This window comes from Zea mays, chromosome 7 (genome assembly GCF_902167145.1).
Source record: "Zea mays cultivar B73 chromosome 7, Zm-B73-REFERENCE-NAM-5.0, whole genome shotgun sequence".
Lineage (NCBI taxonomy): Eukaryota > Viridiplantae > Streptophyta > Magnoliopsida > Poales > Poaceae > Zea > Zea mays.
The window spans coordinates 174403897-174431700 of NC_050102.1; the positions used below are offsets into that span (position 1 = coordinate 174403897).

The 27804-nt window shown below is 50.9% G+C and overlaps 2 protein-coding genes across 2 annotated transcripts; both read left to right on the forward strand.

Annotated features, from left to right (window-relative positions):
- The first annotated feature begins 13675 nt into the window (after positions 1 to 13675).
- LOC103633417 (serine/threonine-protein kinase) lies at positions 13676 to 17831 on the forward strand. Its single transcript, XM_008655118.3, has 4 exons — positions 13676 to 14491; positions 15594 to 15729; positions 16610 to 16746; positions 16858 to 17831. Exons 1-4 carry the CDS (start codon positions 13691 to 13693, stop codon positions 17557 to 17559), a joined length of 1776 nt encoding a protein of 591 aa, XP_008653340.2. The 5' UTR covers positions 13676 to 13690; the 3' UTR covers positions 17560 to 17831.
- A 597-nt stretch (positions 17832 to 18428) lies between these two features.
- On the forward strand, positions 18429 to 19339 carry LOC100275771 (uncharacterized). The gene has a single exon (NM_001149774.2). It carries the CDS (start codon positions 18542 to 18544, stop codon positions 18848 to 18850), a length of 309 nt encoding a protein of 102 aa, NP_001143246.2. The 5' UTR covers positions 18429 to 18541; the 3' UTR covers positions 18851 to 19339.
- Positions 19340 to 27804: the final 8465 nt, after the last annotated feature.

The following is a 27804-nucleotide window of genomic DNA, read 5'->3' on the forward strand; positions in this document are numbered from 1 at the left end:
TTATGTAAACTAGTTCAATTATGCACTTCTATATTTGCTTTGGTTTGTGTTGGCATCAATCACCAAAAAGGGGGAGATTGAAAGGGAATTAGGCTTACACCTAGTTCCTAAATAATTTTGGTGGTTGAATTGCCCAACACAAATATTGGACTGACTAGTTTGCTCTAGTGTATAAGTTATACAGGTGCAAAAGGTTCACATCTAGCCAATAAAAAGACCAAGTGTTGGATTCAACAAAGGAGCAATAAGGCAACCGAGGGCACCTCTGGCTGGAGGCACCGGACTGTCCGGTGTGCACCGGACAGTGTCCGGTGCGCCCGTAGACTTCGTTTTCTACCCTTCGCCAGAGGACTTCGACTTCAACCCTTCGCCCTCGGGAATTCGCGGAGGCCGGCGCGCTATAATTCACCGGACTGTCCGGTGTGCACCGGACATGTCCGGTGCGCCAACGAACCGCGGCCTCCGGAACTCGTCATCCTCGGGTTTTCACGACAGCCGCTCCGCTATAATTCACCGGACTGTCCGGTGTGCACCGGACTGTCCGGTGTGCCAGCGGAGCAACGGCTCTCTGCGGCGCCAACGGCTCCCTGCGCAGCATTAAATGCGCGCGCAGCGCGCGCAGACGTCAGGGCTGCCCATACCGGTGCACCGGACATCAAACAGTGCATGTCCGGTGTGCACCGGACACCTCGGCAGGCCCACAAGTCAGAAGCTTCAACGGTCAGAATCCAACGGCAATGGTGACGTGGCAGAGGCACCAGACTGTCCGGTGTGCACCGGACTGTCCGGTGCGCCATCGAACAGAGGCTGCCAGCAACGGTCACTTTTGGTGGTTGGGGCTATAAATACCCCAACCACCCCACCATTCATTGCATCCAAGTTTTCCACTTCTCAACTACTACAAGAGCTCTAGGCATTCAATTCTAGACACATTCAAAGAGATCAAATCCTCTCCAATTCCACACAAAACCCTAGTGACTAGAGAGAGTGATTTGCCGTGTTCATTTGAGCTCTTGCGCTTGGATTGCTTCTTTTCTTTCTCACTTGTTCTTGTGATCAAAACTCCATTGTAATCAAGGCAAGAGGCACCAATTGTGTGGTGGCCCTTGCGGGGAAGTTTTGTTCCCGGCTTTGATTTGAGAAGAGAAGCTCACTCGGTCCGAGGGACCGTTTGAGAGAGGGAAGGGTTGAAAGAGACCCGGCCTTTGTGGCCTCCTCAACGGGGAGTAGGTTTGAGAGAACCGAACCTCGGTAAAACAAATCCGTGTGTCACACTTCATTATTTGCTTGCGATTTGTTTTGCGCCCTCTCTCGCGGACTCGTTTATATTTCTAACGCTAACCCGGCTTGTAGTTGTGTTTATATTTGTAAATTTCAGTTTCGCCCTATTCACCCCCCCTCTAGGCGACTATCAATAACAACATGAACATAAACAGAATAACAACAAGAATTGGAACATAGAGGTGATAAATGATTATCCCAAAACCATATAAAGCAATAGCAAACTACCCAAGTGATTCAGGGGTAAACAAGGTAATGAGATAAACAATCTAGGGTGACCTATTGGGTCCCATCAAAATTAACCTATGCATGGATAAGTGATATTAAAGAACATTATTGGGTAAAAAGTGGTCAAGGGCACAACTTGCCTTCAATGAGCTCCTGCTCAGCTACTTCAACCTGCTGCTCACCAGGATCCTCAGCAACGGGCTCTTCTACTCGCCACAATACAAACAAGCACAGTGCATATAGAGAAATTAACATTACACCAAACATATAAACAAAATACACAGAGATATTCTACATGTTAAAATAAAATTCTAGGAACAGGAATCATAATTTTTGGAGTTATAGAATTCAAGTTATGGATTTTCAAAGGTTTTATGTGCTTTAAATAGGATTAAGTGCTAAATAAATTTCTTACTGTTTTCATGACATAACAGAGGCTCTAGGTGATAGATAATAAAATTACAAAATTTTAGAAAGTGGAATGGCTCAATTTGGAGTTAGTATGAATTTTCTATGAATTTATAAAGTTCTAGCAATTATTTTTCTATTAAAAATCTATTTAATAATCATTTTCTCTGATTTTATTATGTTCTGGACTGCGCCTCATTTACCGGAAAGTACAGGGGTCTCAGAGTAAGTTTCCTAAGACCCAGGGTATAGTGACCATGGACGGCGGGTTGATACTAAAGTAACAGAGGGTTTCTTTTGCATAATACGCTAGCCGAAGGGGTAACTTCCAATCTGAGCCGTCCGATCTGGCGCCAACGTGCCAGATTAGATTGACACGATTATAATCGGTACGTGTCTGCAGCCGTTGGATTAAGATTCGATGGCCCCGATACATCCCTACCCCAATCCAACCTAGGCCATCGGATTGGCATCCAGCGGTCACAGATCAATACAACCAAAACATTACGCGTTGTTTGATCTCAGTCGTTCATCACATTTCCTATGGCGCCAGTACCGTCCCCAATTCCCCACAACGGAACACGGCGGCGCAAAGCTGTGGCACGGCGGCGCCATTGCCGTGCACCCCGCCCACGCGATACGCTACCCTATACATCAATTCGATGGAGCAAAACGCAGAGAGGAGGGAGACGAACATAGGGGAAACTCACATTTGCCAGTCCGAGACGAGGTGGCGCCCGACCATGGAAAGGATGCGATTCCACCCTTGATTGACCACCGGCGAGCAATTCCACGAGCTCAAGAGGTGCGCAGCTCGAATTGGGGGAGCGGTCAGCTACCTAGTCCACCAGCGCACACCCACAACCGCACGCGGAGGCTGGTGTGTTTGGCATGGATGGGTTCTCTGGCGGCGGCCCGTGCGAGGGCGTTGGCGGCGATATTCTGGCGTCCGAGGTGAGCAGAAAAGAAAAGTAGAGAATGAGGGGGTTCTGCCCTGCCCTATATGGCCACAAACGGGTGGTCACGGTGATGGAAGTGCCGCCCGCTACGCCCGAGCCTTGCGCGGAGGAAACTGCGAATCCGCCATGCGCGCGAGGCCGCGTTCCTATGAGTACGTGAGCCCGGGGTGGTCAACGAAAGTCCGCCAGAACCGGTCGTGGCACCATTGCCCGAGCGACCCTATCTGCCGAAGCGCAGTCAAGGTCCCGGCGGCGCGCGGAGTCTGGAGCTCGCCCGAGTCACGCGGACGCTGCGAAGAAAGGGGAAGGGATAGAGCTGTCGTTAGGGGCCCACACGGAAGTGGCTAGTGCGCGTGCCCGGCGCTGACCATCGGGGTCCACACGTCGGCGCGACGGATACGGGCGCAAGTCTGGCGAAGCGGGCCCACGCGCCAGTGGCAGGGTGAGAGGGCGCAGGATGGGAATTGGGCTACGCGGGGACAGAAGCCAAATGGGCTGAAATGGAGCAGGAGCGGCCCAGGAGCACGATTTCTCTTTTTCCTTTATTCTTTTCTGGTTCCTTTTCCCCCTTTTTGTTTTTAGATTTCAAATTTGAATTCGAATTTGGTCCTGAGATCCATCAATGATAAAGTGTACCAAGTTCAAATTTTTTTGGAGTATAAAAGTACTTTTTATATTTATATATTTTATTCTACCTTATTTGTTTAGTGGTGTTTTCTCTTTTCCCAATTTTCAATAACTCCCTTTTAAAGCTTAAATACCCCTTTTTTGGTATTAATATATTTCTTTTCATATGATTTTTTTGTATACTATCACAAGATGCAACCAAAATGAAAAACCAGCATGATAAACATTTTAGTGGCTTTTTTTTTGTTATTAATTATTTGTTTTTTTTACATAAAGTGTTCGCATGTGATGATGCACTAAGGTTAAACTCACATAAGGAGAAATTGTTTCTCTATTGGTATTATTTCTAGCAAATTACAAAGTGGGTGTTACAGCCGCTAAGTCGTCATTCATCCGCCGTGAGGTTGATGTCTGGGGCTCACTGCGATCCCTGAGGTCTTCGCTTGCCGGGGCTACCACGCGCCTTTCTCAGCAAGATGCCAAGGTGGCGGATCTCCAGCTGTTATGCGCCGACCTGAGAGCCGAGGCGGCAGCGGCGCGTGCGGAGGCGCAACAGCAGCGATCGGAGCTCGTCCGGGTCGTCGAGGAATGGAACCGGCTTCAAGACCGGGCTGCCGAGGCCGAAAGCCGAGCCGAGACCCTTGCGGCCGACTTAGCTGCAACCCAAGTCGCGGCCTCGGAGCATCGTGCCCGAGCCGGGAGTACGTCTCGGTCCTCCCTAGTTCTTTTTCTTGTCCGTTTCCCTTGCTTGTACTTGAGGTATCTCTCCTGGCTATTTGCAGAGCTTGAGTCCGCCCTTGATGAGTCCGCCAAGGCGCTTGCTGAGGCGCTTGCCGGAGCCGCTGAGCAGAGGGAGGCGGACCTCGCGGTCATGTCCGAGGCCGTCTCGGACTTTTACCGTGCCCTCGGCTCTGATGACGTCCCTTCAGGAAGCTCCCCTCAGAGTCGCCTTCGGGCCTTGAGTGGTCACGCCCGCGGCAGAGTCCGCGAAGCGCTACACCACGGCGTCAGGCGGGCCTTCGCCGTGCTCGCCTCTCACTACGTTGTGGATCTGGAGCGGGTTAGTGAGGGGTACTGCCTTCCTGACGAAGACGATGCTGCTTTGGCGGAGGTGCAGCGGCTTGACGCGGTTGCCGCTGGCCCAAGCGCGGTGCTGGCGACCACCTTTGAGGCGGAGGTCCTTCCTCCTGCGATGTCACCGGAGGCCGAGATGGATCTCACCGATGGCGGGGGTGTAGTTGAAGGCGCGGCTCCTTCCCAAGGCGGCACCTGATTCTCGTTTGAACAGTTTCTTGTTGAACGTGTGTCTTACCACGGCCGCTGAGGCCTGAACACTTTTGTCTTTCTTGCATGGAGTCGTACTCTCCTCTCTTTCCGTCTGCGTGTTCGTCCTAGCTCGTCGATAATAGAGTGGCTTCTCGAGTTGGGCCATTCTCCGCGGCAGGTGATGAGTGAGGTATCCCTAACCCGGAGGTACGGGAGTTCCTCGGCTCAATCGGCCTTGCCATTTTCATGAACCCGCGTTCGCTCCTCGAGACCCGGCTTCTAACATAGCCAGGAGAACGTAGCTGGGAGGACGCAAGAGGCTCCCCCTCTTTTTTTTTGATTAAAAAGATCTCGACGCCGAGGGGTTCGATCTCGACGCAGAGGGGTTCCCCCTTTTTAGCCCCCGAGGGAGGGTCGGGCCCCGCTATGGCGAGGCCGACCCTTCCTTGATGATCAAGGCGCAGAGGCTGCCTGACGAGTCGGGCCCCGGCCCAAATATCCAGCGAGTGTTCGGCGGCATCCCTCGGCATGCCAGGCGTGTCCGAGGGACTCCACGCAAAGACGTCGGCGTTTTGCGCGGAGGAAGTCGACGAGCACTGCTTCCTATTTGGGGTCGAGCCCGGGACCGATCCGGATCTGCTCGGTGGTGTCGCCACTGGGGTCGAGGGGGACGGCCTTGACCGTCTCCGCTGGCTCGAAGTTGCCGGCATGGCGCTTCACGTCTGGGACCTCCTTGGAGAGGTTCTCCAGGTCGGCGATGAGGGCCTCGGACTCGGCGAGGGCCTCGGCGTACTCCACGCACTCCACGTCGCATTCGAACGCGTGTTTGTACGTGGGGCCGACGGTGATGACCCCGTTGGGGCCCGGCATCTTGAGCTTCAGGTAGGTGTAGTTGGGGACGGCCATGAACTTCGCGTAGCATGGCCTCCCTAACACGGCGTGGTAGGTTCCTCGGAACCCGACCACTTCGAACGTCAGGGTCTCCCTTCGGAAGTTGGAGGGTGTCCCGAAGCAGACTGGGAGGTCGAGTCGCCCGAGGGGCTGGACGCGCTTCCCAGGGATGATCCCGTGGAAGGGCGCAGCGCCTGCTCGGACGGTGGACGGATCGACGCGCAGGAGCTTGAGGGTCTCGGCGTAGATGATGTTGAGGCAGTTGCCCCCGTCCATCAGGACCTTGGTGAGCCTGACATCGCCGACAACGGGGTCGACGACGAGCGGGTATTTCCCCGGGCTCGGCACATGGTCGGGGTGGTCGGCTCGGTCGAAAGTGATGGGCTTGTCGGACCAGTCTAGGTAGACTGGCGCCACCACCTTCACCGAGCAGACCTCCCGGCGCTCTTGCTTGCGGTGCCGAGCCGAGGCATTCGCCGCATGCCCTCCGTAGATCATGAAGCAGTCGCGGACCTCGGGGAATTCTCCTGCTTGGTGATCTTCGTTCTTGTCGTCGTCGCGGGCCCTGCCACCCTCGGCGGGTGGCCCGGCCCTGTGGAAATGACGCCGAAGCATAACACACTCCTCGAGGGTGTGCTTGACGGGCCCCTGATGGTAGGGGCACGGCTCCTTGAGCATCTTGTCGAAGAGGTTTGCACCTCCGGGGGGCTTCCGAGGGTTCTTATACTCGGCGGCGGCGACAAGGTCCGCGTCTGCGGCGTCGCGTTTCGATTGCGACTTCTTCTTGCCTTTCTTCTTGGCGCCGCGCGGAGCAGACATCTCGGGAGCTTCTTCCGACGGGCGGCCCTGGGGCTGCTTGTCCTTTCGGAAGATAGCCTCGACCGCCTCCTGGCCGGAGGCGAACTTGGTGGCGATGTCCATCAGCTCGCTCGCCCTGGTGGGGGTTTTGCGACCCAGCTTGCTCACCAGGTCGCGGTAAGTGGTGCCGGCGAGGAACGCGCCGATGACATCCGAGTCGGTGATGTTGGGCAGCTCGGTGCGCTGCTTCGAGAATCGCCGGATGTAGTCCCGGAGCGACTCCCCCGGCTGTTGCCGGCAGCTTCGAAGGTCCCAGGAATTCCCGGGGCGCACGTATGTGCCCTGGAAATTGCCAGCGAAGGCTTGGACCAAGTCGTCCCAGTTGGAAATCTGCCCCGGAGGCAGGTGCTCCAACCAGGCACGGGCAGTGTCGGAGAGGAACAGGGGGAGGTTGCGGATGATGAGGTTGTCGTCGTCCGTTCCACCCAGCTGGCAGGCAAGGCGGTAGTCCGCGAGCCACAGCTCCGGTCTCGTTTCCCCCGAGTACTTTACGATAGTAGTCGGGGGTCGGAACCGGGTCGGGAATGGCGCCCGTCGGATGGCCCGACTGAAAGCCTGCGGACCGGGTGGTTCGGGCGAAGGACTCCGATCCTCCCCGCTGTCGTAACGTCCCCCACGCCTGGGGTGATAGCCTCGGCGCACCCTTTCGTCGAGGTGAGCCCGACGGTCGCGTCGATGGTGCTCGTTGCCGAGGTGGCCCGGGGCCGCAGGCGCGGTGTTGCGCGTGCGCCCGGTGTAGACCGAGGCTTCCCGCATGAATCGGGAAGTCGCGGCATGAGGTTCCGAGGGATATCCTTGCCTTCGGGATGCAGTGCTCTCGGCCCGCCGGGCCGCGGCGCCTTCCAGGAGATTCTTGAGTTCTCCCTGGATCCGCCGACCCTCGGTGGTTGACGGCTCCGGCATCGCGCGGATGAGCATTGCTGCGGTTGCCAGGTTCTGACCGACCCCGCTGGATGCGGGCGGCGGCCTGATCCTGACGTCGTTGGCGACGCGGTGCTGGAGACCTTGGGGCAGATGACGTATTTCTCCGGCCAGGGGTTGGCCCACCCATGCCTGTCCGACGTCCCGACGGATCGGCTCAAGCGCTCCCGTTCCCTCGTTGAGCCTGGCCTGCGCCTCGCGGACTTGCTCGAGTTGTGGGTCGTAACCCCCCGCCGGAGCGGGGACCACAACTAGCTCCCGTGGGATGTCGGCGCGAGGCACCGGCCTAGGGAGATCACCATCCTCCGGCATGCCAAGATGGTTGCCTTCGGTGGGATTCCCTAGCTCGATGTGGAAACATTCGCGGCTTGGGCCGCAGCTCTCGTCGCCAAGGCTGCGGCTTGCATCGGAACAGTCGGACAGACAGTAGTCACATGCGGCCATGAAGTCCCGCACGGCACTGGGGTTGCCAAGTCCGGAGAAATCCCAACCGATGCTGGGATCGTCATCTTCCTCGGACCCAGAGGGCCCGTAGGTCGAGACGTCCGTCAGTCGGTCCCAAGGCGATCGCATACAGAACCTCAGTGGGGTTGCACTCGCCTCAATGAGGGCGCCCGCCAAAACGAGGTCGTTTGGCGGGTTGAGGCCGAGTCGAAATGACGCAAGATGGGAGTTAGTCGTTACCTTTTGGTCGACGAGGAGCGACGTAGTCACATCGGGGTCTGGTTGCGCCGTCATCTCTGGTTCGAGGGCGACGTCCTGCAGGCTTTCCGCGAGCGCGCCGGCGTCGTCTTCTTGCTCGGGGTCGTCGTGCCGCGGGGGGACGGCGCTTGCCTCCGTCTTGAACGCGAGGTCGATGTCCGGCGTGCCTTCCGTCGGGGCGTCGGGGGCGTCGATTCGCTTGACGGCCGGCGAAGCGCGGCCTCCCGTCTGGCCTTGACGGCCCCGCCTCCTCCTCCGTTGGCGGGGGAGAGAACGGAGCGAGCCCGAATGTTGCTTTTCCACCACGCGGGGTAGACGCCGTCGATTCCGCCGCCGGCGGGCGGGTTGTCGGCCGCCATTGTCGTGGTCGCACGGCGGTTGAAGAAGTATCATGTCGTAGCTGCCGTCGAAGGACATGAACTCGAGAGCCCCGAAACGAAGCACCGTCCCGGGCCGGAGAGGTTGCTGGAGACTGCCCATCTGGAGCTTGACGGGGAGCTATTCGTCAGCACGCAGCAGGCCCCTACCTGGCGCGCCAACTGTCGGCGTTTCGAGACAGGGGGGTCCCTAAGCCGACGAGTGAGTGTGCTGCGTGCCCCAGCCCAGATGGGTCGAGCGCGTGGGCGAGCGCGGAGGGGGGAGAGGCGAGGCGGCCGGAGCCGAGCGTGAGAGAGGTGGAAGTCCCGCGGCCTTCGTGTTCGTCCCGCGCCCAGGTCAGGTGCGCTTGCAGTAGGGGGGTTACAAGCGTCCACGCGGGTGAGGGAAGCGAGCGGCCCCAAGAGAGCGCCTGTCCCGTCCTCGGTCCCGCGCGGCCAACCTTCTCTGAGAAGGCCCTGGTCCTTCCTTTTATAGTCGTAAGGAGAGGACCCAGGTGTACAATGGGGATGTAGCAGAGTGCTACGTGTCTAGCGGAGGGAGAGCTAGTGCCCTAGGTACATGCCGATGTGGCAGCCGGAGAGATCTGGGCATCCTGCTGGCGTGATGTCGTGGCTATCGGTGGTGCGGCGGAGCCTGATGGAGGGACAGCTGTTGGAGCGGTTGAGTCCCTGCTGACGTTGTCCTGCTGCCGTAAGAGAGCTGGGGGCCGCCGTCGTCATAGAGCTCGTGGAGCGCCATCATTGCCCCTCTGGCGGAGCTGGCCGGACGAGACGCCGGTCTTGTTCTCCATGACCCGAGTCGATTCGGGGTAGGGCGATGATGACGTTTCCTGTTGACGTGGCGGTCTGTGCTCTAGGCAGGGCGACGTGGGGTTTCCTCCGAAGCCGAGGTTGAGTCTTGCCTTCAGTTGCCGTGGCCGAGCCTGAGCCAGGGGGTCGGGCGAGGCGGAAGTCGTCCGGCCGAGGCCAGGGCGGAGTCCGAGCCCTGGGGTCGGGCGAGGCGGAGTTTCGTCGTCTTCCGGGTCTTAGCCTGAGTCCGAGCCCTGGGGTCGGGCGGAGCGGAGTTCGCCGTCTTCCGGGTCTTAGCCCGAGTCCGAGCCCTGGGGTCGGGCGGAGCGGAGTTCGCCGTCTTCCGGGTCTTAGCCCGAGTCCGAGCCCTGGAGTCGGGCGGAGTGGAGTTCGCCGTCTTCCGGGTCTTAGCCTGAGTCCGAGCCCTGGGGTCGGGCGGAGCGGAGTTCGCCGTCTTCCGGGTCTTAGCCCGAGTCCGAGCCCTGGGGTCGGGCGGAGCGGAGTTCGCCGTCTTCCGGGTCCTAGCCCGAGTCCGAGCCCTGGGGTCGGGCGGAGCGGAGTTCGCCGTCTTCCGGGTCCTAGCCCGAGTCCGAGCCCTGGGGTCGGGCGGAGCGGAGTTCGCCGTCTTCCGGGTCCTAGCCCGAGTCCGAGCCCTGGGGTCGGGCGGAGCGGAGTTCGCCGTGGCGCCTTTGGCAAGGCCTAATTGCCTGTCAGACTCACTCTGTCGAGTGGCACTGCAGTCGGAGTGGCGCAGGCGGCGCTGTCCTTCTGTCAGACTGGCCAGTGGAGCGGTGGAGTGACGGCGGTCACCTCGGCTCTGCCGGGGGCGCGTGTCAGGATAGAGGTGTCAGGCCACCTTTGCGTTAAATGCCCCTGCAATTTGGTCAGTCGGTGTGGTGATTTAGTCAAGGTTGCTTCTGAGCGAAGCCAAGGCCTTGGGCAAGCCGGTGATGTGTCCGCCATAAAAAGGGGGGCCTCGGGCGAGACGGAAGTCTCTCGAGGTCGGCTGCCTTCGGCCGAGGCTAGGCTCGGGTGAAGCGCGATCGAGTCACTCGTGTGGACTGATCCCTGACTTAATCGTGCCCATCAGGCCTTTGCAGCTTTATGCTGATGGGGGTTACCAGCTGAGAATTAGGCGTCTTGAGGGTACCCCTAATTATGGTCCCCGACAAATATACATTTAATTAAGCACCACAAATCACATATTTTTATACACAAATCATAAAGACATACACAGTTAATCAGTATACCATAGTCATAGATCCATCACATAAACACAAAAGCACCACAATTATATATTCACAAAAGCATCACAATTATAATATCATTCACAATTAGACCATTTACAGATAGCAATCAATGTTTACTTGTTTTAATATCACAATTATAATATCATTCACAAACCATGAAATAAACATACAAGCAATATTAAAAAGAAATAAATCACCATGCAATTTAGCGATCAATGTTTACTTGTTTTAATTAATTTTTAGTCACTAACATCTACAGGTACGTTCAGGCTATAAGAGTTGATAGTGATCCTTGCTCTATAGCGACCCACCGCTAGTCCCCGACGACATCTATAGCGACCAACCATAAGTTGTTAAATTTCTAGACTTTTAACGACCAACCGACCGTTGCTACAAAAGAATTTAGCGACTGACCGTCGGTCCCTAACCTTTAGCAACCAACAGTTGATACCTAATAAGGGTCGCTAAAGATCAACCGTCGTGTAGTGACACACAAAAAAGGACAAAAGGTGCACCATCGAAACAACCCGAACTTTCTTATTAATAAAAGCGACGAAATTATAAAATTTTGAAGTTAAACATGTTTTGGTAAAAAAAAAGTACTAGTCGATCTATCTCGAACGAAGCTGCAGAATCGATCACGGCTGGCCGGGTCGATTTTTCTAACCCCATCGCAACAACAAACACTGCAGAAGTCAAAAGGGATGCAAGGATTATTTCTCTCAAGGCACGCATGGCGTGCATGAACAAAGGATCGACTGCCATTAGTCATTAGAGACCCCTCGCTCTCTCTCTCCAACTCCACCTGCCGGAGAAAAACGAGTCCAACGCATGCATGCACGTCGTTGCAGCCTTGCAGGTGAAGCCTGGCCATGCACTGCACGGGGAGATCGATGACGCCCCTGTACTTAAACATATCAGCTCAGCATCAGCTGTTTACACGCCCCTAATAAATACTCGTGAAAATATCGTGCTGGCGAGGAGAAGCAATCTCTCGGCCATCGTCACTTGCGGATTAAAATACCCTAAACCTAACCCTCCGCCAACGTCTGCTGATGATCCCATTTGACTGCAGCAGAGATGAACAGATGGAGCAGTAGATTAGTAGCAGCCACGAGACACCACCAGGACCGGTTCGTGTTCGCGGCGACCGACCGACCGACCGACCGGCAGCGACCAGCGAAGAACCTGAACTACAACTACCACAGTAAGGGGCGGAGCCAAGGGGGCCCGGCAGGACCCATGGCCCCGTCCAAAGCTGCGGTATACACATATTTATTCTGTGTAGACTATATATATATATATATATATATATATATATATATATATATATATATATATATATATATATATATATATATATATATATATATATATATATATATATATATATATATATATATATATATATAAAAGATCTTGTGCATCATAATTAATTGTAGGTTTAATATAATGATTGGTAATATATGATTCATAACTTTATTTAACATGGCAACCAAAATCTAAAAGAGACAAAGTCCAGAGAAGGTGATCATACGAAGCAACATAATAAGTCCCAACAGTTCAATAGCGTTAATCACCAGAACCACATGTCACAGCTAGGACATCCGCATAGACTACAAAATTAGATCCAAATATGACTAGCTTTATTATTTTTGTATTGTTACTGTGACACTACTTTAGTTCAATATATTAATTAGCTAGAAAATAGATTCATATATTAAGATAATTTATAAAGAACTAGAATTCTTATTTTATGTTAAGTACTTAAGTTTAATAATATCATACAATATTTTTTCAGCATATATAATATTGATGAATCGATCAACCGCCTTATACTGTAGCTCCGTCCCGGCACGGCGGCCGGTCCGCGTCGTCAGTCACCGCGCGCGTATAGTAGCCGAGCTAGCCACAGGGCCGGCCGACCGATCCTGTCCCTTTCCGTCTAGAAGAAAAGGAAGAGCCTCGTTCGCACTTGGATGGCAATGGCATGAAGCACAGAAGCGGATGGGATGGGATGGACACTTCCCAATGCCGGTACAGGCATCATCGGCGACGCGGCGGGCCCCGGCTCTTGTCCGGTGCGGCCGTCCCGCTGCTTCAGCTTCACCCCCATCCGGAAAAGGTCCAAACCGACGGGAATTTCACGCGGGGCCCGGGACGCGGACTGGCGCGGATGCCTCTCGCGCGCGGTCCCGACTCCTGCTGCTCGCCTGCCGCCCCGTTCCGTACTTCCGTTCCGATGGGCGCCATCAGGTGATGCCATTTGCCAGTTGCCAGTTGCCGCGGCGCCTGGCCGAATGGGCGAGTTTTTCAGTGGGAAACCGAGAAGCGCAGAGCCGGTCGAGCTGAGTCAGGCAGGCTCCAGGAATCAGCACCCTGTTCGCTCCCTATCTGCGTGTGTGTGTGACTGCTGGCACCGAGCGAATGATCGAGCGATGCATGGAAGGAGAGAGAGAGACACACAAAGAGAAAGATAGGCGTCGTGTGGCCTTTTCGGCGGCGGCGCGCGCGTTTGTCAAAGCGCCTCTTTTTGCGAGCTGCCGAGTAGTGCCTCTTTTTGCCGGAGCAGGAGGCGCCCCGCGACGGCGACGGCGACGGCCGACGGCAACGGAGAGGTGTGCCCGTGTGTTGTGCCGTGCGTCGTGGACACCTCCTAAAGAAAGACCCGGCGAACGCGCGGCGTGGACACCGCCGCGCCACAGCTTGCCAGGTCAGCGGCCGGCCCGCCTCCTCGTACCGTACCGACAAACCGGCAGTGGTTGGTTGGTATTGGTAGTGCATGGTTTGGTTACTACAGAGCCTCCAGCTGAGCTTCGGACGACGCGTTCAGCACTGGCCGGGGCAACGATCTGATCAGCGGTGACTCTTCGATCCGTTCCTACAACTACAACGAGGCTGAACCTTTCCTGCATCCCGTTCCAAATTGCTGCCCTGGCAACTGGCATAATGTGAGCACTGCAAAAAAAAAAAACTATATAAGCAGAAAATAATAATCAAAACACGCATTACCTACTCTCCAAAAGTCAGACCCCGCGAGGCAGAGAGAGAGGGTAGGTACATAGCAGAGCACGTTCCAAAAACTCATCCACGATATGAAACGAAACAAAGGCCCATCAGAAAATTAAAAAAAATGTCGATAGGCACAAGCCCCTGCAGCACTGGGACGAGGCTCACACTCTGCAACAACGACAGCAATGAATTGTCTAGTAGTGTAGCCTCGCGGCTCGCGGGCAGCGCCTCAACCCCCGACCCAAAACCGACCAGAGCCATCCCCCGTGTGCTGCCGCGCCCGCGCCTATATATCCACCGCGCCCCGTGCGTCGAGCTGGCCGCACAGACAATCTACCCCACCACACACACACATCCTCCTCTCAACTCAAGCAGACTCGGATCACCCCACCTTATCGCGCGCGAAGCCTTTCTCCCTTTGTCTCCACTCCCGACCGCGATCGCGCGCGCGGCGTTCGTGGCCACAGACCCAGCAAGCCTTGCACTCGTTGCACCACCAGCCGGCGGCGACCGCGCGATGAGGGCCAGGAAGGCGAAGACGGCGACGTCGTCGTCGTTTTGGAGGTCGCTCCTGGGCGGCTGCCTCGGCGGAGGCGGCGGCGGAGGGCGGGCGGCGGGGGACAGGCAGCGGAAGGTGCGGCCGGGCGGCGGGGGCGGGCGGCTGTCGTTCACGGACCTGAGCGGCGCCGCGGACCAGGACCTGTCGGCGTCGCTGGTGGGCTCCAACCTGCACGTGTTCAGCGTGGCGGAGCTGCGCGAGGCCACGCGCGGCTTCGTCTCCGGCAACTTCCTCGGCGAGGGCGGCTTCGGCCCCGTCTACAGGGGCTTCGTCGCCGACGGCGCCAAGAAGGGGCTCAAGGCGCAGGCCATCGCCGTCAAGCTCTGGGACCCCGAGGGCGCCCAGGGGCACAAGGAGTGGCTGGTACGTCGTCCATCACAGGCGCCCGAATTATACTGCGCCACGTGTGTGCGGCCGGCATGGCATATGCATATGCATATGCAGTGATTAGCAAGCTACGTAGTCCTTCCAGATCGTCATTATAGCAAAGCTTCCTTGGAAGAATCGTCGTACTATATACACAGTCGTAGTCTCTCTCCAAAACTTGACAATTCCTTAAAGCTTTCTTCTTTCTAGTGCAAAGACCCATCTTGTGCTCAACACAAGCTAGCAGCTGCAACCACATAGCCGGCCAGTTCCCTTGCAAGGATCACTAAACCCAGTTCTTCTCTCTCCTATAACTAAACTACGCCACACGGCCACACCAGTAGTTCCCGGCTTGACACCTGGTGCAGTGCAAGTAGAATAGAAGTAGTGCAACCTTGAGTAATCCCATGCGAAAAGAAAGCTCAATCCTTCCAAGCCACATACACTGCAACCATAGCTGTGTTGCTTGATGGAGAATTTCCTTACCTGCTGACCAAACCTCTCGAAAATACTCGTCAATTCATTTAAAAGATGTTTTGTTTTTTAAAATTTACAGTATATATTTAGATATACACAATATATAAATACATAATAAAAAAATCGCCAATCATATACCAGCTCGATCCAATATACATACATACATACATATATATATATATATATATATATATATATATATATATATATATATATATATATATATATATATATATATATATATATATATATATACTACGCACACAAAGTTTGTATCACTACGAGTTCAATAGAAAAAAAGGTAATCGGTCGTACGTGTGTCGTGACGGCACGATCCGGCCTAGCTCCCGCGCGCTGGCATGTCACGGCGGGCAACGGGACGCGGACGTGTGCGGCGGAAGCTGACGCCGAGGCCGCTAGGCCCTAGCGGCCGGGAGTAGCGGCCGGTGGTGGTTGAGCGACCGCGACGGTTCCGGGCTCCGGCGGATAAGTTGGGTGGCCCGTCGCGCGCGACCGAGTACGTACGGGCCGGCGGCGGCCCCGGTCTATCGGGGGGAAGACACTGGCCATGGCACGCGGAGTCTGACGCGGTGTTTTTTTTTCTTCTTGTGTCTGGGCGCAGGCGGAGGTGATCTTCCTGGGGCAGCTGCGGCATCCCAACCTGGTGAAGCTGGTGGGCTACTGCTGCGAGGACGAGCACCGCCTGCTCGTCTACGAGTACATGGAGCACGGCAGCCTGGAGAACCACCTCTTCAAACGTGAGTACACACTCCATCTCCATCGTCCATAAGAAATAAGTGGTGACGATGCACTGATTTTCATGTGTTGACCTGGCATACGCATGAGCTGATGATGAGCAAAGCATGATTGGTTAGCAAAGAAAGCCGGGTTCCTACCTACTACTAAACCATTGCAGTACTACGTACTAGCAGTACATAAGCTCACATACGAAACCAGCGCGGCGGAATCATTAGAAAGAATGCTTGTGTGTGCAGGGAAGAGCAGCATTCATTCATTCATTGCACACTAGCTAGCTAGGTTTCCCCTTCCTTGAGCCATCTTCCAAGCTTTGACTAGTAATGGTAGGCTGCTTTGCTTGCCCAAATGCAGGTCTGACCAAGCCAAGATTTGACTGTACTCGCTGCCCAAATGCAGGACGCATGGCGTTGTTATTGTATTATTAGCAGGATGCCGAGCTAGCATTTGACCAGTAATGGTAGGCTGCTTGCTTGCTTGCTTGCACAGCACGCAGGATAGGGACAGGGGCTCCCGCGCGGGTCAGAAGCTGGTGAAGTCACGTATAGTTGCTGGATCAATGTCGACGATCACCGGCTGATCCGTTCTTGCCCGTAAGGAAATCGCCCAACGCGTTGACTGCATCCATCTTCGCATTGTTATATACTAGCAGTATCTAGACTCTAGCTGTGGGTTAAACCAAAAAATTTTATAGAGCCAAGGATTAGGTCGTCTGTCTGTCTGTCTGTCTGTCTGTCTATCTGCTGCCACGTACTGCTCCTAAAATCCTGCGGCAATAATACCGATAAATTCTGTCTCTGAATGTGGGATGATGTATGCAGTGCAGAGAACAATAAACATTCCAAAACAATGTAATTCCAAATGGCATTATCATCTCTGCAGAGATTCCTGCCGTGCTGCCCTGGTCGACCCGACTAAACATTGCAGTAGGCGCCGCCAAGGGTTTGGCGTTCCTCCACGACGCCGAGAAGCCGGTCATCTACCGTGACTTCAAGGCCTCCAACATCTTGCTCGACTCGGTGAGTGGTTTTTCAATTTTCCTCTGCGATCGATTAGCCATGCCATGTCATCCTGGTTGACTAAGCTACTTGGGGCTGACGACGATCGAATTGGACGCATCTCCGATCCAGGACTACAAGGCCAAGCTGTCAGACTTCGGGCTGGCCAAGGACGGGCCGGAGGGCGACGACACGCACGTGTCGACGCGCGTGATGGGGACGCACGGCTACGCGGCGCCGGAGTACATCATGACGGGCCACCTCACGGCCAAGAGCGACGTGTACAGCTTCGGCGTGGTGCTGCTGGAGATCCTCACGGGCCGCCGGTCCGTCGACAAGACCCGCCCCAGCCGGGAGCAGAACCTGGTGGACTACGCGCGGCCGTGCCTCAAGGACCCGCTCAGGCTGGGCCGGATCATGGACCCGGCCATGGAGGGCCAGTACTCGCCGCGGGCGGCCCAGAGCGCGGCGCTGGTCGCGTACCGGTGCCTCAGCGCCAGCCCCAAGAACCGGCCGGACATGTCCGCCGTCGTCCGGGCGCTGGAGCCGCTGCTCGACCTCCACGACGACGTGCCCGTGGCGCCCCTGGGCCACGCCGGCCCCGTCGTGCTGTTCGTAGCGGCCGCCGCCGAGGAGGAGAAGAAGGAGCGGGCCCCGAGGAAGGACGTCCACGTCCACCGGCGCAGGCCCATGTCGCCCAAGGCGAGCCCCAGGAAGCGCCCCGGCACCGGCGCCGGCACCAAGGAGGAGTTCTGGGTGTGGCATCTGCCGGTGCCGGCCGACCATAAGACACGTCCGACCTTGGGCGGCGGCGTTGTGCAAGCGTGTGCGTGAGCCAAGGTGCTATTGGGGCTCAGATTGTGCCTTGGACCAAATTGTTGTGTTTTTCAGTCTGCTGTTACAGTGAGATGAGATGCAGAGTGACTCGAGCAAATTGTACACCGGAAGCCATCGTTCTCTACTCCAGTATACCCTTGTATACGCTTGTATTCAGATGAAGCGACGATGGCAATTCGCAAACGAACAGAAACGTTTGCGTACGTACAGGCCATGGGCATGTGACAAGAGGGTATAAATCATGGAGCAGTGATTGGCTTTTGGCATCATGATTTCTTCTGATTGACTATACTCTCTTGGTGATTTACAAACCAAACAAAACGGTAGTACAAGAAAAATCCTTTTCATGGAGATGTGACGGTTTTTGGATGTAATTTCAAAAAAAAAAAAGCAAAAAACTTCCTTCTTCGATACCCGAATTTCTTGCTCCAATTGTTACAATACCTTTAATCTTATGTGTAATTCAGGTGTAAGAGAGACCTTTTCAGGAGTAGCTGTTATTAGTGTACTCAAAACAGTAGGAAGAAACAGCTTAGCTACCTGAACACATGAACTGATTCCTAAAACAGACGCCCCTGATTCCTGAACAAACTTTCAGCTGCCTCCAGATGACGTCCGTCGGGAATCTCGACAGGCATTCGCTAACACGCGTTGTCTACACTCACAGAACCGATCGCGCAGCACCAAGTCGTCTCCCACGTCGCTGTCCGCGTCTCGCATGCAGCCGGACGACCCGGCACGGCGCCGACGTCCCAACGCCATTGGCCTCGTCTGCGCCCATGCACCAGCCACCTCCTGCGTCGCTGCGTCAGGGGGGCGGGCTTCGACCAGACCATAAATAAAGCCGCGCTGCGCTGCGCCTGGGCAGGGCTCCCCTGCAGTCCACACCCACACAGAGACACGTCGGAGACGTACACCGGCACACAAACACACACACTGCACGCTCAGGCCTGCCGCCTGCGCACACGCTGCGATCGAAATGGTTGGTGCCAGCGCTAGACCATCTGCAGGCCGGGACGGGGGCCCGGAGACGGCGCTCCCGAAGCTGCAGCTGCTGCCATGTTGGCTTGACGGAGCGGTAGTGAAGCTCGTCGCGGCCGATGGCGACGGTGACGACCTCCTCGCCGGTTCAGCGTCGTCAGGGAAGCGGCGGCCGACGGCGCAGGCTGCCGCTGGCCTTGCGCGCGGCGTGAAGGCGTTGCTGAGCGAGGTGGCCGAGATGATCAGGACCAAGTTCGGGCGCTCGATCCCGGCGGCCAAGTTCGGCCATGTCGCCTACATCAGATGAAGCCTTCCTGTTGTGCCTGATCTTGGCGCGCGTCGCGTCCTCGTGCTCTGCTCTCCTTGACGTGATGACGTCAGTGGCCTCCCTGCCAGTTTCGGCACGGATACGCTGCTGTGGTAGCTTCCTTAACTTTCTCTACTCTGCTTCCAGCACTGCAGATATGTATATCTGGTGGCTTTTGATCTAGCAGTGATTACTGCAGCAGTTACTAGCACTATCTCCTTCTCCTGGAAAGGTTTGAACTGAAGATATTTTCGTCCGTCCGATCTGCCGCTAGATTCACGAAGCATGGACGCTGAATATCGACGCCTCCTCATTCCTCTTCTGATCGACACCTACAGGCTACAGAAACAGTTACGCTTGCGTGGCGTGACGGCCATTTCCTTGAGATGAAGCTTGCCGCTTGCCGGCCCGAAACAGTTACGCTGATGCTTACATCTCTCGGCATTTATGCGTTGCCCATGAAGTAGAATGAGTCTAAAATGATTGTAGACGTTGCTTTCTATGAGTCTCACTCCCTTTCCGGATTCCTTTTCGAAAAAAAATAAAATAAAGGTCTCTTTCAGTAGTGCTCAGTCTGCATCCCGGTTCTGTCCATCACACGCTCACGCCGTTGCAATTTGCATCCTGGTTTTGTCCATCACACGCTCAGGCAGCAACGCGTTGGAGATGCCCGATTTTTTTAGCATTTTTAGAACGTATTTATATTTAGATTTATAAAGATTTTATTTCTGTTTTTTATCATGGACTTGACACCATAGAGATACCTCGATCTCTCAATCTTTCACAAGGTCTACTAAGGGTGCCCATGAACGGTTTAGAAGATGCCAAGTTAACGACATCTTGTTTCGCTTAAGTCACCTAGGGAAGGTGGTGTCTATTGATAACTACATTACCACGGATCACCAGATCCGCTCCCTTCCCTCCCGTCAGCAGTAGAGGCGCGAGAAGTTGTGAAAGACCTGTCTCCCTTCCCATAAGCACGACAGAGGAACATACGAGACACAGGATATAGGGTTGGACTTTTGGCTTCTTTCTCTTCTCTATTCCATATGAGAGGGTACAGGTTCTATATATAGAGACGTGATTGCGTTCAGGGGCATATTCGGTATTTGCCCACATAACCCTTCATTAGGATTTCTCAACACTCCCCCTTGGGCGAATACCGCGATCAACGCATGCCTCATTAAAACTCCCAAAAAACCCAGTGGGAAAATATGGAGAAAGAGCGTATGGTGACGCATATTGCATTTGCACTTTGTTGCCTCGTTAAAAACCTCATGTGAGAAACTTCAGAAAAACTCACTAAAGGAAAAAGAGTACAAAGGACATATTTCGATCTTCTTGATTTGGATTCCATCGAATCTTATACAATGGATAACTTTAGAAATGTGCTCCCCCTAATCTTTGCAAAATTGTCTCAACATGACAAAACACCTTTTTCTGGAAGTATATGCATAAAGAGACTTAGCAAACGAATTGCATACTGTTGCAATGATTATATCAGGAATTTCACCTCTACTCACTTCTAGGATATACGAGGTAAGTGCACGTATCAATATAAATAAGTCACTTTGATTGATGGTGTTCGATCGACTGGATCTTTATATTTGATAGAAACTTCCATAAAGGCTCATATATTGATCATCAAGCTGATGCCTTTAGGGCATAGAATATGACATTTGTTGTCTCACGATTGTGATCAATATAAGCATTCGCTCCCCCTGACGATGACATCTGTTAAAGTCGTTATCCCTCATAACTCAAGCATATTCTTCAAAATATATGTCTCATTGTTCATCTGGAATAATGAGAATGGATGAGGTTGGGGTGCTATCATTTTCTATCTTACACCATAATTTATACATAATTGTGCAAAGCAAGTAACATGTCCTTCTATAGGACTTCAGGGGATAATATAGTTGCAATAGTACATATTCTAAATATGACACATCGCTCCAGCCGTTCATCCATTGCAACATCTATGATGGTATAACAAAAGTCCATCAAAGATCGTAATCCATCAGAGATTTTTCATCGATCAGATATATCGTTATAGTTTGTCATTCTAGCACAATGGGGATATTTTGCCAGTGACACCTAAACCTTATAGGTTCCTGCCATCGGGGCTTTAGAGGATACTGTAATTCTACATCTAGTGGAAAATACCATGAGTAAAGATCGTGGAATGCACATGTGCTTATTCGGTGAACTTCAAGTTCTTTGGTACCTCAATTTATTCCTTTTCGGGTCTGTATGGGTCTTTATCCCTTTATCGGGATTAACAAATTTTGGTGTTCAACTCAGACTTTATTTCTTCTAGAAAGGTTCCATTAGGGAACTGTAATCTCAACTAGGAGATATTCTCTCTATACTAGAGAATGGTCATTCATCAGGAATGCATTATTTGGTATGAGATTTATATGTTGCATATTTATAATTCAAGTATATGAGTCCTCCTTGGATCTCATGATGGATCTTCTGAATCCTATTAACTGCATAGTTTAATTCATACCATTTGCCAGATATATTACATAGCGGAACAATGTTTATTCAACATATATGTGGGATGGATTTCTCACAAGACCACTTAAACCATCACATTCACCACACATTATTTCAATAGTGCCCATAAATGTCCGAACTTCAAGCTCGCGACTTTCATTTTGCGATTATTGGTTATCAATGACCCGATAAGAGAGCTTAAATCACTCATGCCTAGGACTTTGTTTGGATCTCTTTGCAATATATAGAGGCAAGATATGTGTCGACACATTTGTCTCCCACATTTAATAATGATCTCTGTCATTTCCCAAAACGAAAGATTCATTGTTCCATATTCCCAGCACAATGATATTGCGCGCATTGCTAGGGACTTCATCATCAAGATGAACCTCTTCGTGAGGCAAATCACCAGCAGGGCGAGTTAATCGGAGGAGAGTTATTACAAATCACGTGAATCTGCAATCAGAACATATGCTTTGACTATGGCCGATGGATCATATTCGCAGGCGTCCCCGAGAATAGATCAAATGTCAATAAGTCAAATGTGGATATGATATTAATCCCAGGTATATCCACATCTACATCAGGTAGAAGCATTCAAACCAATATGGTTACTCCTCAACAATTTCTGGCAAACTCCATATACACAGGAGTACACTCCGAACGATGGGTTCAGTTTGGCTTTTGTGCATTTAATAGAATATTGAGGCATTACACTATATGAGCATTCCTCCCCCTAATGCCGAGATGTTTTAAAAGCATACAGATAAAATCCCCAACCACAATCATCTAGTTTGTGGCCAATGTATGCTATTGTGGTGATTTATTTGGGAAATCTTACGCACATTACAGATAGGGGTTTTATGCAGAGAGCTTTGGACTTAGATTAATGTTGTGGCATGAATACTACATATTTGTCCTTCAACAGGAAGGGTTAGTCTCAACATCCAGCGAGACACGCAACAACAAGTTGCTTTATGGTTACAATTCTGCAAACTTATTGTTATTACTACCAAATGCATAATCAATCATTAAGATTTAGACTGATATACGCAACACTATTTTATCCATAAGGGTCCTTCAAGGGCTCATGCATACCATTCGTTTGGAGCCATTAGTTGACTTCAGATCAACAAGTAAAATGACCATCATGGTCTAATGCTCACAAAGTCATTCACTGGTTGCATTGTGCTTTTAAGCACATAGGAAAAATGTGTGTGTTTATATTGGTAGTGAAGTGCACGACATTAGACCAATGCTGTCAAGCAAAGATTTTTATATGCAGAGATGTATAGTCCAGCTCGTTTTATTATTGTCCATGGTTTACCCAATTACTCATATCGCTCTGAAATTGGGTATCGATTAATGCAACAATCTTAGGTATAATAATTTTGAGAGAGAACTTATAACAATAGTTAATTATTTGTGATGTAAGATGCCAGCGGGGCAAACTTTTCTCCTCGTATTATATACCAACTTGTTCTATAAAGCATTATTTTGATCTCTTCATTGTTTAGCAAAAAGAGAAGCTTTGGAATACAACAGACAAGGCTAAGAATTCATTTTATCTAGGAAAAATCACCATATAACTAGCTTTTGATGAAGCAAATGGCGGTAACTGCTTGGCAAGAACGAAACAAGACTGGTATCCACCCAGGATCCGTCTTCAACAACAGATAGTACTGCTCTCATATGAAGAAATCATCAGGAGTAGAGAGGATACAACAGGTCTCTACAAGATCTTCATATTTCTATCACAAATTATCATCACTAGTAGTCTAGTGGTCAAGACATATGACTCTTCTGGCTCCAAGGACCAAGAACATGTTAATGTCTAATTTAGCTTCAAGCTCTATGGTGATGTGGGATTTCATAGTTATTTGTCTACTCTTCTCACTTCTGGTAGATCGGAGGTAGATAATGGTAAGCATGTTAAAGGGTGGAATTCAGTGTAGTTCGGCTACATAAACCCCAAGTATGTGTTTATTCAGGATCGACCTTTACCATTTAGCTTACAGTGTATACCAAACTTGTCAAAGGACTATCCCGAGTCAATTCAGTGACTATAAATATTTACAATTCTGAGAGATGTATGCGACACAAGCATAAAGGTTCTAGATAGAACAAGTAAAGTGGTTCGACGGGAACACACTATGGTTTCACACCAAAATAGTGAAAATTTTCTCAGAATAACCTCTCGGTATACTTGCAACTTCGTGTTGCTGGCGATTACATGTCCTTTTATCTCATAGTTTGCTTCATGTCATTTAGCGGCAAAGAGAGCAATGTACCAACATCTGGTTGAGCAATGTATGGCTAATATTTATAGTCTTAAATTATTTGGTAAGGCCTTCTGCTTACTAATAGAATCCCAATTTGTGATGTCTTCTATGCCAAAAAGGCTTTCATGCATTATATTATATATCTTCGGGTTACTTCGAGTAAAACTTTATGCATGAGGAGAGAGCAGAGAATTAACTTATCTGTGTTTTATAGATATTTCAATTTAATTTCCCAGATTTCCAAGCACTATATAGCTTGATATAGTTGTTATGACCATGTGGCGATATATAAATATATAACGCCACACAACACAGTCAAATAAAATATAGAGCCAAACAAAATTGTTTATGAAGGTTACGCATAATGTGACTTTAGGGGCTTAAACAACCCACCACAATCCACGCGAGTACAAGCTCTAGCGTATGGTGTCAACACATGTGCGGCCATCAGGGCTACAACAGCACAACAAGACTTCATAATAAGCGTGACAGGCACAATTATGGCTCGGTAATCGGGGTATACGATAAGTCCATGCAACATGCGTAACAAGCGCAATTGTGGCTCGGTGAAAATGACAGACGAACAGTGCCTACTGGGCATGCGAAAAGTACGTGACTCAGCGATGGCGGTTCGACTCAACAGGAGTTGTCCGATTAAACAAGAGTGTGACATAGCAATCACATGACTCAGCCAAGTTCGTACGACACAAATATTGCGTCGTGTTGCTAGGGCGTAACCAATACTTAGCCAATGTCATAACTCAGGCGATTAAAAACATAGCTTGATCAACGCGATCGAGTACCCACTCTATAATTTAATCGCTCGGTGTGAGTCCGAAAGCTCAACGTAACACAAATATTTAGAGCGATTTGAGTATGCACAGTATAACCTTCACACTTTTTAATAATTTCTGCTAATTATCTACTGCGAGAAATAAAGAAGAAAATAATACTAGAATTAATGCATGAGCATAAGCAGATCAGGTGCATAAAGTTATTTTCACATATTCAAACATGCATTTTTCTAGTAATTATTTACCGCGGAAAATAATTAACCACAATATAAAACATACTTTATTCTATTTATTATTTGTAACAGAAAATAAATAGAATAAATAATATGAATCATGTATATAAATTAAGGTTATTTGAAAGCTGATTAATCCAACGAAAATTTAGGAGAAAAACTATAGTGAGTTGACCGATACTATTGCATGCATGCATGCAGTGGCTAGATATCCGCATGCAACTGCTTTGACCAAGACAAATATGCACCGCTCAACAAATAATGGCGCAACATCATATGGCCATGCAGGTACTGCGCGCGACCCGACTCGGTGGACTGGCTAGATCCCGTGTGGATCCGCACCACACGATTCTCCATCGCGGATTGGTGCGCGTAGGAGCAAGTCTTCCGGGCTCCGGCACAGCGCCGCGACAGTGGTGGAGGGAGGCCACCGGCGGCGTGTGCCACACTTGCGCTGGCTTTGTACGGGCGCGCTGCCCGGCAGATGATTCAAGCGAGCGCTTTGTGTAAGTTTTTCTGGTGCTTCACGACCAGGAGGGATGAACTAGCACGTGCGCATGACGGTGCAAGGTTAGCGCCGTTTGTTTTCAGATACACAGACCCACTATATAATTCAATCTCATCTTCTAGTGAGAGAACTGCCACGGGAGTGGGCGCTTGTAGCGTGGTCGCAACACCACCACGATGACGACGACAAGTTCATGGCACATAGATCGCAGCGCGTGCATACCATCAAATCAAGAACATTAAACATACCGCTCGATTGGGTAGGAGGGAATCGAAGCCTCTCGCATAGGAGAGTTCGTCTAGGCCAAAGACCTGCCGACTTGACGAAGAATTGATGCAGATCTGATCTTACAGTAACGTCGAGGTAGAGCGTACTGATAACATATTGAGAACTACGTTATCACGGATCACCAGATCCGCTCCCTTTCCTCCTGTCAGCAGTAGAGGCGCGAGAAGTTGTGGAAGACTCGTCTCCCTTCACATAAGCACGACAGAGGAACACACGAGACACATGATATAGGGTTGGGCCTTTGACATCTTTCTCTTCTCTATTCCATATGAGAGGGTACAGGTTCTATATATAGAGACGTGATTGCGTTCATAGACATATTCGGTATTTGTCCACATAAACTTTTATTAGGGTTTCTCAACAGTGTCTTCTGAAAACTAGAGGAGGCGCTGGGCCTCTGGCTAACGGCGGCTACAGATGGAACGGGCCGACGGGGGCTCCCTCTGCCATGGCCCATGGCAGACTGGAAACATAACACGTGAATCGAGGATTGGAGTGAGTGGAGAGGATACCGGCGGCTACCGAGCGAAGCGAGCAGTCGAGCACGTTTGCCGGCCGTTGCGGGTGCAGGGGCGTAGCCGTAGCTCACTGTTTGTCACGATGGTCCTGCGGTACTGTACAGTACGTCAGTACAGCAGTCAGCAGTGCTGTGGATGGCTGGACGCTGCCGTTTTCGGCAATCGTGCCGTTTGCCCACTTGCCTCGATTTTTAAAATAATTTTATTTATTAATTGTGGAAGTAGAAGACGTTATACTAGAATTGCAAATATATATCATCACTAGGTGAATGCCCGTGCGTTGCTACGGAGTAAACATGTTATAATAAAATATATTGAAATTCAAAAATATAAATTGCCATGAACACAACAGCACAGTCAATTTCAGGAATGAGCACATATCTTTAGGTGAGAAACAACACAAATAAGACAAAAGAAAGCATGAAGCATGTTTCTCGTGTCACTTTCATTTAAATTCAATTTAGATTTGAAGATAGAAACTTGAATTCTACAAGAAGAATGAGTGAATGACCAGACATAATCATTTTTTAGAGACCAAAACAGAAGCAAAAACATATTGAGAGATCTCGATAGTGCCATAATGGCAAGATATTGTGCACGAACAGTCTCCAGAACACGAATTTGTTGCTTTGATTTCTCTATCAATAATTTCCTCGCAACATGATGTAAATCTTAAAGTTGGCCTACCAACCCGTTCTTGTACTACAACCTACCAGCCTACTGCATCATTCATCCGTACAAGATTCTTTCAGGACCAGACCATATATGCAAAACCAAAAAGACATGCCAAATTACAAGAATTCATGCTAACAAGAAAAAGGAGCGATCAGAATTCACAAAATCATACCATAGCATTTGTATTTATTATACAGTGGTTTCCAAGCAACAAATTAACCAGTAAAAGAGAGTAATTCTGCGCAATTAAAAATCCATGGATGCTGCTACAAAGGGGAACAAAAATCTCTACACAGTAACTCCATCCTCATTTGATCTTGCTCTATTTCAGTGCATCTTGGGAACACAATCAGCACCACAGATGACTGAATTAGTGATAACCAGGGGCAGGCTGGAGCATGGTGTACCGTGAGCTAACAAGGAAGTTGTTGATGGCACCATGCTGGCATGTTCATGCTAGAAACATGATCTTCTTCTAGTTTTTAACATTAGCCAGATAAGCTACTTAGTAAATAATAGAAAAATGGGAACAACCAAGAATGGAGATGATGCTTTAATTACCGAAAAAACAGAATAATGGGACAGTGCTCTTCCTTCATATCTTCACGATGGCCTGAGTCTAATTTTTTGTTTCCATTTGTGGTGCTAGCCCAAACAGGAAAAACCTGGCATTTGTGTACTCTGTAAAAAAAGTCAGTCTTATTGTATAACTTAGGACCAACTCCTGTAGTAGGCTTGTCATCCTCTGGTTACTGAAAAAATAAACCGTAACATCAGAGTCAGAATTTGCAAGGAATTTTAATGAATTAACGAGCTACTCGATCGATAACTCAGCATTAATGGTGACAGATACTCATTTGCTCCACTGTACTGTACCACTGGATGAAAATGAGCCACTTCCTAATTCGCTTGAGCTGCTAGCCGGGGAATCCCTCTCAATCTCCACTGACTGGTAATTCACATATTCTTTTGCAACTACACAATAGACTACAACATGTTCAAAGAGCAAAGGTATCACCATGAATATACATATTATCATCATCATGTGATATATATCAGTTAAGTTGTAGGCTTGTAATCAGATCTTCAAGATCCACAACAATGCATAGTTCAGGATTGAAACGATAACACATGACAAAGGAGTTTAGGCTCTT